General features: G+C 43.6%; 1 protein-coding gene across 2 annotated transcripts in view; it reads right to left on the reverse strand.

The window, feature by feature from the left end:
- Window positions 1-18888, reverse strand: part of LOC124132025 (NACHT and WD repeat domain-containing protein 2-like) — a 33540-nt gene that overhangs the window by 5305 nt on the left and 9347 nt on the right. For both annotated transcript variants that reach the window (XM_046495602.2, XM_048396469.1), the window contains exons 6-20: window positions 18162-18290; window positions 16587-16715; window positions 15540-15751; window positions 14288-14430; window positions 12263-12368; window positions 10065-10277; window positions 8809-9139; window positions 7962-8264; window positions 6809-7025; window positions 6201-6357; window positions 5303-5471; window positions 4121-4483; window positions 2238-2483; window positions 1303-1627; window positions 52-181 (exon numbers count right to left, since the gene is read on the reverse strand). In XM_046495602.2, the coding sequence (XP_046351558.2) occupies window positions 52-181; window positions 1303-1627; window positions 2238-2483; window positions 4121-4483; window positions 5303-5471; window positions 6201-6357; window positions 6809-7025; window positions 7962-8264; window positions 8809-9139; window positions 10065-10277; window positions 12263-12368; window positions 14288-14430; window positions 15540-15751; window positions 16587-16715; window positions 18162-18290 (3173 nt within the window). The remainder of the gene's footprint in view (window positions 1-51; window positions 182-1302; window positions 1628-2237; window positions 2484-4120; window positions 4484-5302; window positions 5472-6200; window positions 6358-6808; window positions 7026-7961; window positions 8265-8808; window positions 9140-10064; window positions 10278-12262; window positions 12369-14287; window positions 14431-15539; window positions 15752-16586; window positions 16716-18161; window positions 18291-18888) is intronic.

Raw genomic sequence — 18888 nt, forward strand, 5'->3', positions numbered from 1 at the left:
GTATCAACTCGTTTAGGTAGACAAAAACCCAGTCACACAAAGCATGCCTACCAGTTTGACCTGTCTGAGTACGGTGGCGGTTGTGACGTCATACACCCGGATGTACTCCTTGGCCACGCCCTTGATTTGGAATGACCCGTGAAGCAGGAGGAACCGCGGGCTGTCCATCGCGTACATGGATCTGAAGCAAAGGAGACAATACGTCAATAGTGGATATGTTGTTTAATGCTTTGGGCGGTATAGCAGTTAAATGACGGCTGTCAGCTTGATGTGGGAGGATAGCCAAAGATTTAGGTCTTAGACGTTTACCACTTTGAAACTGGAATACCACTTATGCTGGTATAAATTGTTCGTTCACTTTATAAGCCTCGATGCTGATTGTCTGATTGGAAAGCTCACATGAAGGCGATTTTATATGGAGGTGTCCTCAGATCTTCACGCGAATTCATCTTCCCAAGGCAAGGGCGTTAAACGACTATAAAAGTCCAGTTTCCACCCTTGCCGAATTAGGTTGGAATTTCGTGGCTCAATCGTAGCGCCACCAGTGGCTATTACGAGTCATTTACCCTATATGTCCCTCCTATTGACCAATCAGCTTCAACCTCTTATATTATTTGCATTTGCTTTAAACAAAATGTCGGCGCCCAGTCAAGACGATCTGGTGAAAACCAAAATCTATATTGTAACACAACGGGCCTTATGCACAGTGAATGCTGCGCTTTATAAATACATTTATTTTTATTATTAATAGTATTACCTCGCGAAACGCATCATATCATGAGCACCATGATTAAAAAACATGAAACAATTTGGAAAATATCTTTCGACGCCAAGCTGACGGTACACATGCTTGACAAATCCTGCACTCGACCGAAATCTGCAATTTTGTTTACGCGATTTTAATTAGAATATGCATAGACTCGTTAGTCCAGCCAAAATGTAACTCCGGAATTCCAACTTAGTTCGGCAAGGTTGGAAACTGGACTTTTATAGTCAGCTAACTCCCTTGCCTAAGGAAGAGTGAGTGAGTGAGTATGGTTTTTCGCCGCTTCTAGCAATATTCCAGCAATATCACGGCGGGGGACACCAGAAATGGGCTTCACACATTGTACCCATGTCGGGAATCGAACCCGGGTCTTCGGCGTGACGAGCGAACGCTTTAACCACTAGGCTACCCGACCGCCCCCCTCGGGAAGATGAATGAGATTGCGATAAACCCAACTCACACATTTTCGTTTAACACAGGTCGAGGTCGATATTTTCTTCTCTCTAAACATCTATAGTCAAATCCTAAGTACTTACTTGAGGACAAAGTACTCGGACGACGGGGCACCACTTGTGACGTCAGTCTTCAGGGGTTGTTGTTCTGCAAGCAGGGCACCAAGGCCCTGAGAGTCATCTCGGGTCAGGTCCCAGATCCTGAGCATCAGGTCATTGGTGGCCGTCACGAAGATGCGCATATCCACTGTCAACGCGTTGACAATTGACCTGTGGATATGTTGGAGAACAATATGGCGTTCTGACTTTTGTAGATCCCAGATGACCACGTTGTTCCAGTTGGAGGAGATGAGGTAGTTGCCGTCGGGGGTGGCGTGGAGGAATGCTGACATACGGTCGTGCTTCTGTCCTACAGGTCAGAGACATTATGTCACTTGCCAAAACGTCACATCTCGCACATCTCGTCATCGAGATTACACAAGGCGTGAGTATGAATTGACAGATACAAGCTAATGATAGGATTCTTCTCGAATTAAAAACTGACAAACAAAGCATCTGACGATTTTAACAATCATAATGCATTGTGAAACTTGGAAGTTTGAAGATTTGGAAAGTATTGTTTGTATTTTGTACTACTCTAATGTAACAAATAATGTGCTTATAGCGTTGAGAATGAGCATTTGATTTTCCGATAATTACTGCCCATAGGAAATAAACTCTTCAACCTACATGTAAGTCTCGCTTTATAATTTAAGTATTCCCTGTTGTTTTTTGTGACAATGTTTAGAGCAAGGGAAGAATGTTATCTTTAGTGCTATGTAAGCTGAGTTCTCATTGGTCTGAATGCTGAATGGTTTCCCTCTCGCTTGAACCAGGACGTCGCTTGATTCGTTGGTTATAAATAGCGACAACACGTATACAACAGACGGTCCTATGTCGTCAAGACTGATGGACGAAAAAAGTGAAGTAATTGAAATTCATTTAAAATAAACACATAATGAAAAGGTGAGTTGACTTACCGGGCAATGTACGAACTAAATCACCAGTGTGGATATCAAAGAACATATGATGAAGTGATTGGCCCGCGCCGATAATAACGCGTTTCCGGTCCGCTGAGAAAGCCGCACAACTGATAATATCCTTCATATTAGCCTCGGAGACAGGTAACGCTATCACCGTTGACAGGAAGGCTGAATCACTGACGTTGAAGATGTACATCTTGTTTCCATGGTTACCTTCAGATATTGCCACAAAGTCCTCACATCCTGGAAATTAAATAGCGCTCCGAATGACCAAATGACAAGAGTGAGGTGGGTAGACTTGTGGATTAAGCGTTCGTTCGAAGGCCAATGTTCTATTCCCTCCTTTGGCTATGCTGGACTATTGCTAACAAGAAAGTAGAAGCAAGCTCACGCCACAAAATCTCAAGGGTATTTTTGGTCATTCTTAACGACTGTTTAATAACCTTAAATAACCAATGGGATGTACAGATTAGACTGTTTAATTTCTAAATTTCCATGGCAAGCAGAAATTCTGTCACCTTTAAGTAAAGCCCGAATTTGACATTTAGAAATTTCAATTTTATGTTAAATTTTGCTTTCATACATTTTTTTTTCAAATTGCCCATTTTACTGAATAATTGTTTTATAAACATTTTACGACTTACGATGGTGAGCCCCATTTATTTATGCGAACTGACAGCGTTAGGAAATTTAAAGTCAGGCAGACAGCGCTTCGAAAAATATATGCATGACCGTTATGTATCGGATGCATTGATAATCCTATTCCGATGCTTCTGTTTTTAGACAATTGTCCTGACAGTCTAAGGTTATAATTATCATATTTCGTAATTTTTTTTATTTCCCCCGATATTATATATAAAGTTTGTACATAAGCTCACTGAAAAGAACTTTGTAAATCTTTTCTTTAACTTTTCATCTTTGCTTTTTCGTTGCGCGCCATATTCATGCCTGTAAGCATGCTTACGTCACCCAGGCCGTTACTGCCTCCGCCATGGATCAGTGTGCACTCAAAGTATATTCACAGCCCGCTGGGGACATGTAACGTAAGCTGCTGGTTAGTCGCCAAAACGTTTGCACATACATTTTATTTTTTATAATTTTTAATTTTTTAATTTAAAAATAAATAAATTAATTCACATTAGGTGCCACGGATTTGCAAACAGACCCTACAGGACCACGTGGCTGGCCTAACGGGACGTAGTATGTGCAGACTTAATAGACATGACTTGGGCAGAGATTCTGATATTCACTCTATCATCACATGGTCCATTTTCTGTTTATTGTTAACAATGTATACATGAAACTCAAGCTCCTTTACATAGTTATTAAATGTACAGATCTTTTCAAGCATTTATAAACGTAATATTTTGCCGTAAGTAGAAGATAAATGAGTATCGTTTCGTCGGTGTTTGTACATACATGACAAGTCCATCCTACCTACTACAGACGTCAATGTAAGTGTATGTTGAGTAAGTAGTCCAGTTGTATATTACATGTATGATTTAGAGTGAGTGAGTGAGTTGGGTTTAACGCCGCTTTTAACAGTATTCCAGTTATATCGGGGCGGATCAGCTTAATGTGGGAGGAAAGCCCGAAGTGATGCAGGTCTCAGACGTTTACCAATTCGGTGAAACCAACGAGGACGGGTATGGTGCTGACAAACCTAGAAACATAACTGGGGCGAACCGGGATTCGAACCCACAATCATAGGTTTCTGGCGTGCCCAAGGGACGCAACTCTGCACAGCGAATCGCGGCGCCTTAGACGTCTGGGCCACCCGTGCCCCCGTATGATTTAGAAAGAAGATAAGACTTCATATAATATTTACAATAACAGGTTAGGTTACCAACTTGAACTTGATACTAAATATAACAACAAACCTGCTACAGCAGATGAGCTTCCCATGCTCTCATCTTCCTGCACATGCGCATTAGACGCCGTTCCCACGAACGCCCCATCAGCAGCTGAATATATCTGAACGTTCTTCTCGAGAAACACAAACATGGCGGTCTTGTCCTTTCCGGCCAGACAGAAGCCTGAGTTTGCCATGTAATTGGAGAGCGTGTACGCTTCCACTCCCGAGTGGAGGTCGAAGGCCCGGATGTTGTTGCTGGTGACAACGATGACGAGCGTGTCGGCACAGGCTGTGTAGACCCTGTTAGACTGTGGGCCTGTGTCGTCTATAGAACGGAGGAGTTTGCCGGTACCGACGTCCCACGTCTTCACGGAGTTATCCATTCCACCTGGGAGAAGTGAGGGAGTGAGTGTGTTAATGGTGCGTAACGCTATCGTAAATACTTAACAGGTTTGTATACACTACGTTCCTCCATAATGCCAGGGGCGGTGGGGTAGCCTAGTGGTTACAGCGTTCGCTCGTCACACCGAAGGCCCGGGTTCGATTCGCGACATGGCTACAATGTATAAAGCCCATTTCTGGTGTAACATCCCCCCTCTCCGATATAGCTGGAATATTGCTAAAAGTGGCGTTGCTGAGTTGGCGGTGCACATGCTTTGCAAATCCTGCAATCGACCGAAATCTGCACGACAGTTTACGAACCGGATTTCGATTTCGTTGCGCGATTTTGATTGAACTATGCATAAACTCGTTAGTCCAGCCAAAATGTAACTCCATAATACCAGCCTAGTTCGGCAAGGGTGGAAACTCAACTTTTATAGTCAGTTAACTCTCTTGCCTCGGGAAAATGGGGTGATGAAGAAACGATGACAAGTGTCATAATCAGGGCGATTCTGGGATTCGAACCCGTGATGAACGGACACTTTCTCGGAATACATGGCCATCAATGTCCTCTACTTCACCTTGGAAGGGCCAACAAAACATTGTCTCTTACGTACGACATAAATAATAATTAATAGAGGATCAGATGGTTACAACGGGTGTTTCGCTTGTATTTCAAGCTCAACTGTGCAGAACGTCTGTTTCTTTTGTTTATTATATAAGTTGAATTTCTAGAAAGATGTAGATTCTATATGTAGATTAAGAATGAAAAAAGCGTTACAACAGAACAAGGGAACAAAGAGTTGTGTAATTTGTCTCCACTTACACGTGACAGCAAGTTTCCCATCCCTGGTGAGGTCAAGTCCCGTGATCTCCTGGGTGTGTTCCGCTGGGGAGTGGAGGAGTGCCCCACCCGTCAGGGTCACAATACGTTGGGAGGGGAGCAGGAAGGGGGTGGGGGAGGCGTGACACTGGGCGACGAAATCCTCCAGACCCTGCGAACCATGAAAATGGATTGTCCGATTGTAGCATTATATCTCCAATGTTGAATCCTAGCTCAACAACACTGAACTAAAGTCAGTCGAGGTAGGTGCCAGAAGAACACGTTTGAAATCTTCAAATGATTCTTACATTTATAATTATTTCATTCTTTGTGTTTATGGTGCATTTGACAATGTGCTTAATATATGAGCTTCATGTTGAAAGGAGGCAGTGGCATAGCCTCGTGGTTAAAGTGTTGGCTCGTCACGATGAAGACCCGGGTTCGATTCCCATATGGGTACAATGTGTGAAGCCCATTTTCCGGTGTCCCCCGCCGTGACAATGCTGGAATAGTGCTAAAAGCGGCGTAAAACCATACTCACTCACTCATGCTGACCGAAGTTGTAAATGTCTGAGACCTGCATCACTTCGGGCTTTCCTCCCACATTAAGCTGTCACGCCGCGATATAACTGGAATACTGTTAAAAGCGGCGTTAAACCCAACTCACTCACTCACACATGCTGAAAGAGCTGCTCACGTGTTTTTCATGCCATCAACGTCTCTAAACCAACGTGTATGTGTCCATGTAGACATTTTGTGTTCGGAGGCTGACTACTAAATGAGTTGACCCACCGCAGAGGTCGATCCATGTGTTGTTTCCTGATCGCATCAACTGATACCGACCCTGTATGGTTAGCTGGGAAGCAAGTACTTGTATTGGAAAAGAAGGAGAGCAACTGACTTTTCTGTCCTTGATCCTGCTGATGAGCTGAGCAGGAAGTTCGTCAGGACTGGTGACCAGTGCACCCTGGGACAGGTGTATGGCTTCTGAAAGCGTCTTGAGAGGTTGAATATCTGGAAAGTGGGACGTGGCGTCGAGGTAGTCGTCTGTCACTTGTCTGTAATAAACAAACGAGTTCAAATATTTTCACGTAGATTAAATCTGTGGATTTTGATACTTATTCTACTACAAACAACAAAACGGACCATGCTTGGTTTCTCTGTATATATGGTGTACATGCCTCTAAAAGTAGCGTCCTGCTTCGCTTAGGCGTGCCAGAAACCAATGATGGTGGTTTGAATCCCAGATTCGCCCCGATTGTGCTTCAAGTTTTGTCTGCGGCGAGACAAGCGAACGCTTTAAACACTAGGCTACCCACCGCGCTTTTTACTGAGAAGGGGAAGCCAAAGTGAATCAATGTATATTTGTTTCAACATTCAGAATATCTAACGACCAAGAAGGACAAAATTTGTTTTTCAAAATAATCCCAGGCCCCCACGCAAAACATAGAGAACAATATATCCAGAAATTGGACAGGCTCATTCATTTGCGACTTAAGGAGTACTAACCTCAGTCCCTCTGACTTCAACTTGGCCGACACAAACTCCAGGTTACACAGACATTCGTCCATGAGGAGCTCGCTCTGACCCGCCCTCTGGCGGTGATACGGTAGGTTGTTTAACTTCCGGCGGTTAAAGTTCGTACCATATTTAACAGGCTGTGAGGTAACGTGACGGTCAGCATTTCCGGATTGACCTCTTGAATCTGTGTACGGTTTTGTTTTTCCTTGAAGTAAAACAAAAATGTGTTGCAGGATGTTAACTCATTTTGAGGTTGACATTTAACTAGATCACACTATCAGAGGGTGATTCTGAATTCATCATTGGTCAAACATTGCATGCAAAAAACACGAAAAGTACAAAATGCAATCTCATCAATTTCATATCTTAGTTCTCGCTACCATAAAACAAGGAACTGTGGACATTCCATTACGGGTCATGTCAGAATTACCTTTCCGAACTTTGACGGACCAAAGAAATGCCTTTGACAAGAAGTCGACATAAGCCAATAAGAATGCAGCTTTCTCGAGTTGTTCGGCACTAGTTTCACGCTAGCCACTTCCATACCAGATTACGCTTTGAAAAATGTTTCGACAAAAATTCTCGATTCAAAACATGAAAACTCAACAAAAGAACTTTCACAGATGGCCTAGGTTGAATGGCAGTCTACAGTCTATGCAAAGTCTCTTTAGTTCAAATGTTATCTCATTGGAGCGAGAGATAGACGATGATTTTGACGGATTCAGTCGTAAAGCCCGTATCTGTCGTTCGAAATACCCCATGTTAACCGCTTCGAGGTTGCATGATTAGAAAACACACTTTCCTGATCTGGAGAGCGATGCTCTGATTGGTCGGACGAAAGGCCGTTCTGATGTGACCCGTAATGGGATGTCCTCAGATCTTTGTTTAACAGTAGCGTAAAGTAAGATCTGATTTTAGTGATATATCACAAGAAACATTCTATGGCACAATTTGAATATATCTATCATCAATGCATTTTTTTATATCATTGTTCAGATATATTTTGCCATGTGAGCACTGACGTAAAGGCGCTATCGAACGCCGACAGCAATCGCATGTATAAATCTACTGCAGAAACAAGTTGTACGTTTGAATGAACGTGTAGTCAGAAAATAAGTCTTGACAATTAATTGGCACGTACCATTTGACCATACTCCCGAGAAGAACTCTCCCAGGGAGCGATGCAAGTGAGCAACAGCTTGAGAGTCCCAGCAATACCTGTCGGTTGCCGCCTCGATGAACTGTCGGTGATACCAGTAGAACACCCTGACGCCATCAGCCCCTCGGTCAACCAGATACGGCCCGAGTTCGGCCTTGACCCTCACTAGGAGCAGAGGCGGAAGTCGTCTGATAGGCGGAGTCCAGTACATGTACACGTCACTGAGGACGTCATCGTCACATGACAGGATGTCCTCCAGCTCGGTCTCTGATAGGCCAGATCTGCCTGGGGAGGGAACGACGATTATGGGGCATGTTTCATCTCTTTTTCATAATAATTAAACTTCAGCAATAACGATGGGGCATTGTTGAAAATAATCTGAAGATGACGATTGCTGTTTGAAGTAATTCCTTATATTCACTTTGGAAAAAGTGTGTGTCGTAGTAACAACACAGGCAAACATCTCGAGCAGAGAAGCTTCATCAGACACATATATTTGTAATATGTTCCTAGTACACAGTAGCTAATCTCATCTTATAATTGGCATACACACGTACAAACCATACCATAGTCAAATGATTGTTTTGTTTACCGCTAAGCAATAGTCCTGCTGTATGTTGGCGGACTGTAAATAATCATCAAATCTGAACCCGATATTATGAACGACCACGCCGTAGAGTGTACGTTGACACACTATCAACCAAATCACCAGCCTCATCACCCGATCCCTTAAGTCGCCTCTTACGACCAGCATACATGATTTGTACAACATGAGCAAAGACAGTCCTTTGTATGTAGTTTCATAGGTGTTGTGTTGCCTTCTACTCACTGAGTGTAAGATAGGCGAGGGCTCGCTCAACGAGGATCTTCCCGTGCATTTCTTCAATCCTCTGAAAAAGGGTGTTGATGCAGCCCCTCACGGTGTCCTGAAGGACGGTAGTGTCGCTGGGGGAGTAGGAGCGCCACTTGAGCGTCTGGTCAAACGACAGTTTCAGGAAGAGGGGTAGCGGGCACCTGTTGAAGGCCTCCTCTACTGTGTGTCTCTGACCAGTGGTCAATCTTCGTCCTGCTTGTTCAAGCCATGTGTCCACTATGCTGGTCACTTCAGTCAGGGCAAGAGTGGGCACTTCTGCATAGTTACACGTACAAGGAAAGAGCGCCTAAAACATGTCAATAGGCATGTATACTTCATTTTCGGAACAATAATATTGACACTGTAGCATTCGTAAATCAAATCCACCTGACGTTTACTGCGAAATCAAAATCAATAAATTACATCTTTATTACTAATGCATCAAATACCAACCCAAAACGCTACAATATTACCCCGATCAATGGATCAGTGTGCACTCGAATTTCATTCTCAGCTCCCTGAGGGATATACAATCCTAGCTGCCTCATGAGGCACTAAGGATAACAGACACATTACCATCTCATCATATAAAAAAAGGTGAACACTATGAAATTCTGTTCGTCTTCCAATATTTTCTAATGGTAGCAGTTTAATAATTCAATGAACCCTACCCAGTACTACTTCGTTATAATGCCATGTTTTTTCTTGGAACGGATTTCCGCCCAATCAAATGACCTTTATTATGATGCCAATCTGGTTATAATGCCATGTTTTTTCTTGGAACGGATTTCCGCCCAAACAAATGACCTTTTTAATGATGCCAATTTCCTGTCTATAATGCCAATTTTGGGGGTAATGTTCACCAGCATGTATCATTGTCGTTCATCTTTTAGAAACCAGTAGCTCTCTCAAGTGCATTGATCTCACAGCTGATCCCCGTCACGACATGGCTGAAATATTGCCGACGTGACGTTTAATCTTGACTCACTAACTCACTTACAGCTCATCCTCTTTTATTCTTTCTTTGGGGGGAAACTTTACAAACACTCACTTTCCTAAAATCACACACCAATTAATTTGATCTTCATCACAATATCTTGTTCATTAGCATATTCCAATTGATACTATTTCACCTCCCGTAAGCTGGCATTATAACCAGGTTGTACTGTACTTAAAACATCAATGCGACATTGTATCGATTTTGTTTTGATAGTGAAAAAGTATTGCCTTACCTTTAACCGTGGTAGAATTTCATATTTCTCTTCCGGTAGTGTTGATAAAACTACCTTCACATTAACCGGAAGTTCCCGTGGTATCCATAGCAACTGCCTGGCATCACCGGAAGTGTCCAGCTGGTCCAAAGAATCCAAGAAGAGGACGAGCGGGGTCTCCGTTGTTGCTCTGGACAATGTTGACTTGAAGAACTCTCGCAGCTCCTTAATTGTCTGTTATATACAGAATTAGTGGTTTTGATTGAGAGAGACACATGTTAAACACACATGATGCTCATAAATGGCAACACAGACTACGATAGGCTGTTTGTTTGTCTTTTTGTTGTTTAACTCCGCACTCATCACTATTCCAGCTATATGACGGCGGTCTGTAAATTATCGAGTCTAGGCCAGACAATCCAGTGATTGATATCATGAGCATCTGTCCACACAATTGGGATACGATGACATGCATCAACCAAGTCAGCGAGTCTGACCACCCGATCCCGTGAGTCGCCTCTTACGACAAGCATAGTCGCCTTTTACGGCAAGCGTTGGCTGCAGAAGACCTATTCCAACCAGGATCTTCACAGGTTACTACTGCGATACACAGGCGATGATTAACACGTTCGGGTGGATGGAGTCGATCTACGATCAGAAGAGTGGACAAAGACATGTACCCAGCAGGAGGAAAGAAGATACTATCGGGGCTTATCTTCACTGCGTGAGGCTCGGTGGTGGAGCCTCAACGTTAAAGCGTTCGCTCGCCCAACTAAGACCCAGGTTCGATGTCTCACTTGGGTACAATGTGTGAAGCCCATTTCTGGTGCCACCTGCCATGATATTGCTGGAATATTGCTAATCGTGGCTTAAAACTCACTCACTCACTATACTGCAAGAATGAATTTACTAATTTCACAGTGTGAACTTGCCGAGAATTTTGTTAATGAACTATTATCGCAGTATATCCTTAGATGTGTGAAAAGCAAGGCATCTGGCCAGTCTTGTTTTAATATATTTGTTAGTAAATATTGTAATTATATTGGGAATGCTAGTTTTACTAGTCTCTGTTTTAAGATGTAATTTATTGACATAAAAAATGAATTATTGTCACAACAAAATCGATTTTATATCATACTATTCATTTCACAAATTATATTCTTAAATATCAATAAATAAATTTGTGACACTTATATTTATGATCGAATTCTTGATATCTAAGAAACAGAAGTATGTCACAAATTGTATTTAGTGATATTAATAATGCCATCGAATAAGCAATAGCAATGGTTCAGTTTTTGACATCCTAAAATTCCATTCATATCGAATAAACAATAAATCTGTTTTGCCTGTGGGACAAGCAGTGCGTGTAGTTGCTTGTTAAGGAGCGTGTCATGTTTATCATATTTATTGTTTTCATCAAGCTAAAAGAATAGTTCTTCAGCAACCCATGCTTTATCCGCTAATTTGGTTGATGCATGTCATCGTGTCCCAAATGCGTAGATGGATGCGCATGATGTAAATCACTGGATTGTCTTGTACACTCGATTATTTACAGACCGCCGTCATATAGCGGGAATATTGCTGAGTGAGGCGTTAAACAAGAACAAGCAAACAAACAAACAAACAAATATATCAATAAAGTTGAATGAGTCATAGACGTGGCAGACACTATTGTTGACTTTGAGTTTATAAACTGCGGGATATAAATTGATTGTTTTCATAAACCTAAAAGTGGATGATTGATATCACAAACTCGACTTTTAGATATATAAATAAATACGTTTCGAAACTGTGATGTCTCAAAATTATTTACTGATAAAAAATATCGAATTTGTGATCTCGAAAACAAATTATGTGATATCTAATAATACATAGGTTTTATGAATATCTTAATGTCGATTTTTGTTTTGGGATATAAATAAATGAATTATTGTCATCATAAATAGGGAATAAAATGTTCAATATTAAAACGGTAACTAGAAAAGGTGCCTCATACAAAATGCAAAGGGATGACTAAGGTATGAATTGCATTTCTCGATGGCCCGTCTTGTGGTGTTTGTGAATTAAGTCAGACATTCAAAATTCCATCCCATCAAAGGAAATGATATACGAAAACACATGGAGATTACATTCCACTGAAACAGACAGTGTCCTAGAATTACAAAAACAATGGAACCCTGTTAAAACGTGCATAATAAGCCTGTAGCCAAAGTTACCGGAGGGAGATTGGACGTGTCGAATGGGTACACCTCCCCGAGCTGTGTGATGATGCTGATGAGGAGGCTGCCGATGTTGGAGCTGTCGGGGGTCGTGCCGATGAACCTGCAGACAATACAACGAAAGGATTATATGGAACTAGATCTGCCAACAAATTCCGCATGAACCTGGATTTATCATGCGACTGTGCAGCTTATCCTCACTCGTAGGGGCGGTCGGGTGGCCTAGTGGTTTAAGCGTTCGCTCGTCACGCCGAAAATCCGGGTTCGATTCCCGACATGGGTACAATGTGTGAAGCCCATTTCTGGTGTCCCCCGCCGTGATATTGCTGGAATATTGCTAAAAGCGGCGTAAAACCATACTCACTCACTCACTCACTCGTAAAAGACAAGCCAGTGGTCTTGGGGTCGAGCGTCTGCCCGGATAGCGGACGGTCGGTGTTCGATCTATGGCGGCGTCATACCAAAAGATTGTACTTGTTGTAGCATGTAGGGTCTCCGCATTAAGGGGCTAAAACAAGGACTGGTCGGCTCGGAGTCAGTATACTGCATCTGAGTGGGATATCCATGTTATGCGGCATGGTATCTCTTTTAGCGAGCACAAAAAAGCGGCTAGTAGCAGTCACACACGCACGCACGCACGCACGCACGCACGCACGCACGCACGCACACACACACACACACACCGCGTCGCGTCGCATCATGTGGACCCTGAGCGAAGATTGACCGCCCATTCTTACTGTAAAGCCACGTTCGTTTTCGAGTCAATCAGATGTTACCTTTCTAAAATGATGCGGTTTCATTTCTTTACCACCTCAATTTCGGAAAATTCGATTTAAACAACAGAAAACACATTCAGAATACATTCTCTATGAACGGCAATCCTTTTTGGCGTAGAAGCGCCAGCCGACAGGAGATCTATAATCAACAATATAATAGCACGGCCTTCATTATTTACACCCAGTACTGGTCGTTTAATTTCATTTGAGATACACAATTCGATGTACTGATTGGCTGATCAGAAAGTTCACGCAGAGAGGTACAGCGCCGGAGCAAACGATTTTATTTCAATGAGATGGGATATATCCCTTCAAAATATTTAAATATGAAGTAAATTCCTAAAGTAAATGGACCGCCTCCGTGGTCTTGTGGTAGAGCGTCCGCCCGGAGAGCGGAAGGTCCGGGGTTCGATCCCGGGCCGCGTCATACAAAAAGACGTTAAAAGATTGTACTTGTTGTTACCCTGTCTGGCGCTCGGCATTAAGGGGCTAAAACAAGGACTGGTCGGCTCGGAGTCAGTATACTGTGTCTGAGTGGGGTATTCATGTTAAACTGCGGCATGGTATCTCAGTGAGCTAGCACTATAAATCGGCATCAGTCCGGACTAGTACAAGCAGCCACACACACACATACACGTGCATGCACGTCGCTATATAAGTGCAATAATCTTGGACGCGACGTTAAACCCAATTTCACCTCACCTCACCTAAAGTAAATGATCATATTTCCTCCTGAACTGTGTCAAACTGTGAGTGAGTGAGTGAGTCACAGAGAGAGAGAGAGAGAGAGAGAGAGAGAGAGAGTGAGTGAGTGAGTGAGTGAGAGTGAGTCAGTGAGTCAGTGAGTCAGTGAGAGAGTCAGTGAGTGAGTCAGTGAGTGAGAGAGAGAGAGAGTGAGTCAGTGAGTGAGTGAGAGAGAGAGAGTGAGTGAGTGAGTGAGTGAGTGAGTGAGTCAGGTGGAATAGTATTTCAGTCATACCACGACATGTCTAGTTGATATCAGAGGGTGACCAGAGACACAGGTCGTGTTTTCACAAGCAAGAGTATGATTGGGGTTCGATTCTAGGATTTGAACCAATGATTAGAGAATGCTGACAGCTAAGGGGCGCAACTTTGCACGATGAGTTATGTCCCTTTTAGTATCATACAGCTTGATTGCGTGAACTAGGCTTCACGGTATATAATCGACGGTGCTTTTGTGAATATTGGTGCACGGTTTGTCTTACAGCGTCTCAGTGGATATTACCTGGTAATGATTGCAGCTTTAGACTTGAGTGTTTCCCAAGCAGTGGTGGCTGCTGTGGCCATGATGGAGGTTTTGCCGCTCCCGGAGGGGCCGTGGAGGATGAAGGGTTGTCGACTGGAACCAACCAGGTAACTTCGGATTTCCTAAAATACAAGGAAACCTCGTTAACTCGAAATCCACGGGACCCTCAAAACTGTTTATCCATAGAGCCAGACAAGGGATATATAGTTGGAGTCAATAGACTATACCGGCAGCGTGTGTGTTTTATTCTAAAACGCCCCACACTTCTCCTGACATTGTCGTTCCAAATTATGTGTGTGTATCCTTTCCCGAAAGGCTCCTGACCCTGTCTCCCTAACTAACTCACCTGAAGCGTATGTATCCTTTCCTGAAAGGCTCCTGACCCTGTCTCCCTAACTAACTCACCTGAAGCGTGTGTATCCTTTCCTGAAAGGCTCCTGACCCTGTCTCCCTAACTAACTCACCTGAAGCGTGTGTATCCTTTCCTGGAAGGCTCCTGACACTGTCTCCCTAACTAACTCACCTGAAGCGTGTGTATCCTTTCCTGGAAGGCTCCTGGCACTGTCTCCCTAACTAACTCACCTGAAGCGTGTGTATCCTTTCCTGAAAGACCCCTGGCACTGTCTCCCTAGCTCACTCACCTGAAGAGTGTGTATCCTTTCCCGAAAGGCTCCTGGCACTGTCTCCCTAACTAACTCACCTGCAGCGTGTGTATCCTTTCCCGAAAGGCTCCTGGCACTGTCTCCCTAACTAACTCACCTGAAGCGTGTGTGTCCTTTCCTGAGAGGCTCCTGGCACTGTCTCCCTAACTAACTCACCTGAAGCATGTGTATCCTTTCCTGAAAGACTCCTGGCATGGTCTCCCTAACTAACTCACCTGAAGCGTGTGTATCCTTTCCTGAAAGGCTCCTGGCACTGTCTCCCTAACTAACTCACCTGAAGCGTGTGTATCCTTTCCTGAAAGACTCCTGGCATGGTCTCCCTAACTAACTCACCTGAAGCGTGTGTATCCTTTCCTGAAAGGCTCCTGGCATGGTCTCCCTAACTAACTCACCTGAAGCGTGTGTATCCTTTCCTGGAAGGCTCCTGGGACTGTCTCCCTAACTAACTCACCTGAAGCGTGTGTAGCCTTTCCTGAAAGGCTCCTGGCACTGTCTCCCTAACTAACTCACCTGAAGCGTGTGTATCCTTTCCTGAGAGACTCCTGGCACTGTATCCCTAACTAACTCACCTGAAGCGTCTGTGTCCTGCCCTGGAACGCCCGACACTTCTCCTGGCAGAACACCGTGTGCTGCACGACCTCGTCGAACACCGGGCTGCTGAGGTAGGTGTCCTGCCTGGTCTGGATGGCCTGGCTGATCATGGCGGACACCTTGTACCGGAAGTCTTCACACAACCGGTCGATGTACTCTCCGTGCTCCCTCACCGCGCCGGGGTCAATACCTGCACACCCGGGGGTGACAACATACACAATACTACATCCAAAAAAATAGCTAGATAACGAGAACTGAAGAGGCCATGTCATATGGAACAGCCCAGTAACGGGACACAGACACTATGCTTCCTTAGAAAACGCATTGCGAGGAATATAGATACAGTGTCATAGCGTACATTTCTTTACACCCGGATAAACAGAACATTGATATATATCTTATATTTCTGTACACCCGGATGAAGAGAACAGATATATGCGATTAATTGTGTCTTCACATTCTCATATACCCGGATAGACAGAAAATGGAGACTTTTCATTCATGTACACCCGACTGCGCGAAATTGTCACTGGACAGCTCATATTTCCGGACATGGAAATGGCATACTTAACAATCCTATTCAGCAGGATAGTTCATTTCTATACCGCTAGGTTATAGGAAATTGAGACTAAAAGCTTCTACACACCCAGATTGCAAGAAATGTCTAAGTTCCATACACCGCGATAGCTAAATGTTTATGCAAAAACAATGGGTGACGGTAAAAGTTTGTGGAGACGAATTAGCATAATCCATTTCAAACATTCCTCCTATGGGTAAGTGAGTGAGTGAGGATGGTTTTACGCCGCTTTTAGCAATAATCCAGCAATATCACGGCGGGGGACACCAGAAATGGGCTTCACACATTGTACCCGTGTCGGGAATCGAACCCGGCTATGGATAAAGACTTCCCTACCAAGATTCACAAGAACAAATTTACTTTATCGACAGTGACATGGTACACTTCGTTGCAGTAGTTTTTTCCCTGGTATTCAGTGTGTAAGACTCCGTGTAACGAGGTTGTTTACCGTTAGGATGCCACATGATGTTGTAGGTGAGGATGTTCTGCTCCGGCAGCTGCTTGCCTAGAGTACTCTCCCTTAGCTGGGCGAGACGTTGTCGTGATTCCCGGTCACGTTCCTCTGGGCCGAGGCACTCTGTAACATGCGCAGGACGGGTTCAACGCGTCTTTTCAAAATATTTCATCCTTACATGTCATCTTAATGTTAGAGGAAATCTTTAACAGATGAAGATCGTAGATGTCCTGGTGAAACTCACTGGCGCAGAGTGGTGCTTACATTACCAAGGATCACACTAGGACTAATAGTGGGGTTCAACGACTTGTAACATGGTGAACTTAGCCACAGTTCTCTCCATAATTAGATAGGATATAGTCTACCTTGTATAAAGAATATCCAAATAGACATGTATAGACTCAATCTCATTAAAATCAGATCTTAGTTTTCGCTACTACTAAACACAGATCTGAGGACATCCCATTACGGGTCACGTCAGAACGACCTTTCACGAATTTTGACCGACCAATGAAATGACTGACAAGAAATCGACATGAGCCAATCAGAAGGCAGCTTTCTCGAGCTTTCCGAAACTAGTTTCAAACTGGCGACTACGCTTCGAAACATATTCTGACGTATTCTCGCTTAAAAAAATTAAAACTGACAAGAAGAACATTCTGGAATGGCTTATAGATGGCCTAGATTGTATGGATATAATCCTAAATCCCGTAACTGCCGTTCGGAATACCCTGTGTTAAATATTTCGCGGTTGCATGATTAGAAAACACATTCCGACTGTCACTTTCATGATCTGGTAAAAAGGCCGTATAGGGAGTTTCAAAGTTTTAAAGTTATGCGAAACGAAGTAAAGCTCATGTTTGCCATAGCAGTAATATGAAATATGAGATTTTATCTGTGTATTAATGGCAATGGCTGGTGTGTCTCAGGGATGGCGATATTGTGAGACAAACAACATGATATGCGGGAAGCTGCACTTCTGGGTGACATCTATGTGCAATCTAATTAAAATCAGATCTTAGTTCTCGCTATTGCTAAACAAAGATCTGAGGACATCCCATTACGGGTCACGTCAGACCGACCTTGCGCGAATTTTGACCGACCAATGGAAAGACTGACAAGAAGTAGACAGTAGCCAATCAGAAAGCAGCTTTCTCGTGCTTTACGGCACTAAATTCAAATTGGCGACTACGCTTCGAAACATATTTTTACAAATTCTCGATTAAAAATTTGAAATTCATGATCTGGTAAGCGACGCCTTGATTGGTCGGATGAAAGGTCGTTTTGACGTGACCCCTAATTTGATGTCCTCAGATCGTTGTTTAGCGGTAGCGAGAACTAAGATCGGATTTTAATGAGATTGTCCTATGGGTAAAGACCCCCCTACCAAGATTCACAAAAAGAACAAATGTAATTTATCGACAGTGACATGGTTAACGTTGTTGCAGTAGTAGATGGGAATGGCTGGTGTGTATCAGGGATGACGATATTGTGAGACAAACAACGTGATATGCAGGGAGCTGCACCTGTAGAGCTGACATCTACGAGAGAGTGTTTGAATCAGCCCACCTTTGTATCTGCTGAGTAGGTAGCTGGTGTCCTGACTGTCGATGTCCTGTATTTTTCTGTCAAACCAGATGCACTGGCTCGACACGTCCATGTTGGAGTTCATCGCTCGACAAATCTCCGACTCCGTCACTGGTGAAGAAAAGCGAGTATCAACTTTGCATTTAGTTTGTCTTAGCTGTGCGTTACATAAGGTACAAGTTTCTTTGTTGTTTAACGCCGCACTCAGCAATATTCCAGCTGTATGACGGCGGTCTGTAAATACTCGAGTCTTGACTAGACAATCTAGTGATTGACATCATGAGCATTGATTCCCGCAATTGGGATCGATGACATGCATCAACTAAGTCAGCGAGCCTGACCACCCGATCCCGTTAGTCGCCTCTAACGACAAGCATAGTCGCCTTTTACGGCAAGTATGGGTTGCTGAAGACCTATTCTACCTCGGATCTTCACGGGTCAGATAAGGTACATGGTTTGATAAGGTACTAATAAGGAAACCCCACAAAGTGGGACTCTGGCGGGGAAAACTGACTGAAGTACAATGTATCTGTCTCAAAATCCGGACCGGAATCAAGTATCCGATTTCAAAGGGAATATGCCACACAGTTGATATCATTCGTGATCAACACGTGTTATTCCGGGACAAACCGAATAGCGACTCGTGCCCCTCTCGTGGCCATTTTTGCGACCGGGTTCCGTCTTGGCGCAAACGGTCATACCTAAAACT

This window comes from Haliotis rufescens, unplaced genomic scaffold, assembly GCF_023055435.1.
Source record: "Haliotis rufescens isolate VD_foot unplaced genomic scaffold, xgHalRufe1.0.p SCAF_15, whole genome shotgun sequence".
NCBI lineage: Eukaryota > Metazoa > Mollusca > Gastropoda > Lepetellida > Haliotidae > Haliotis > Haliotis rufescens.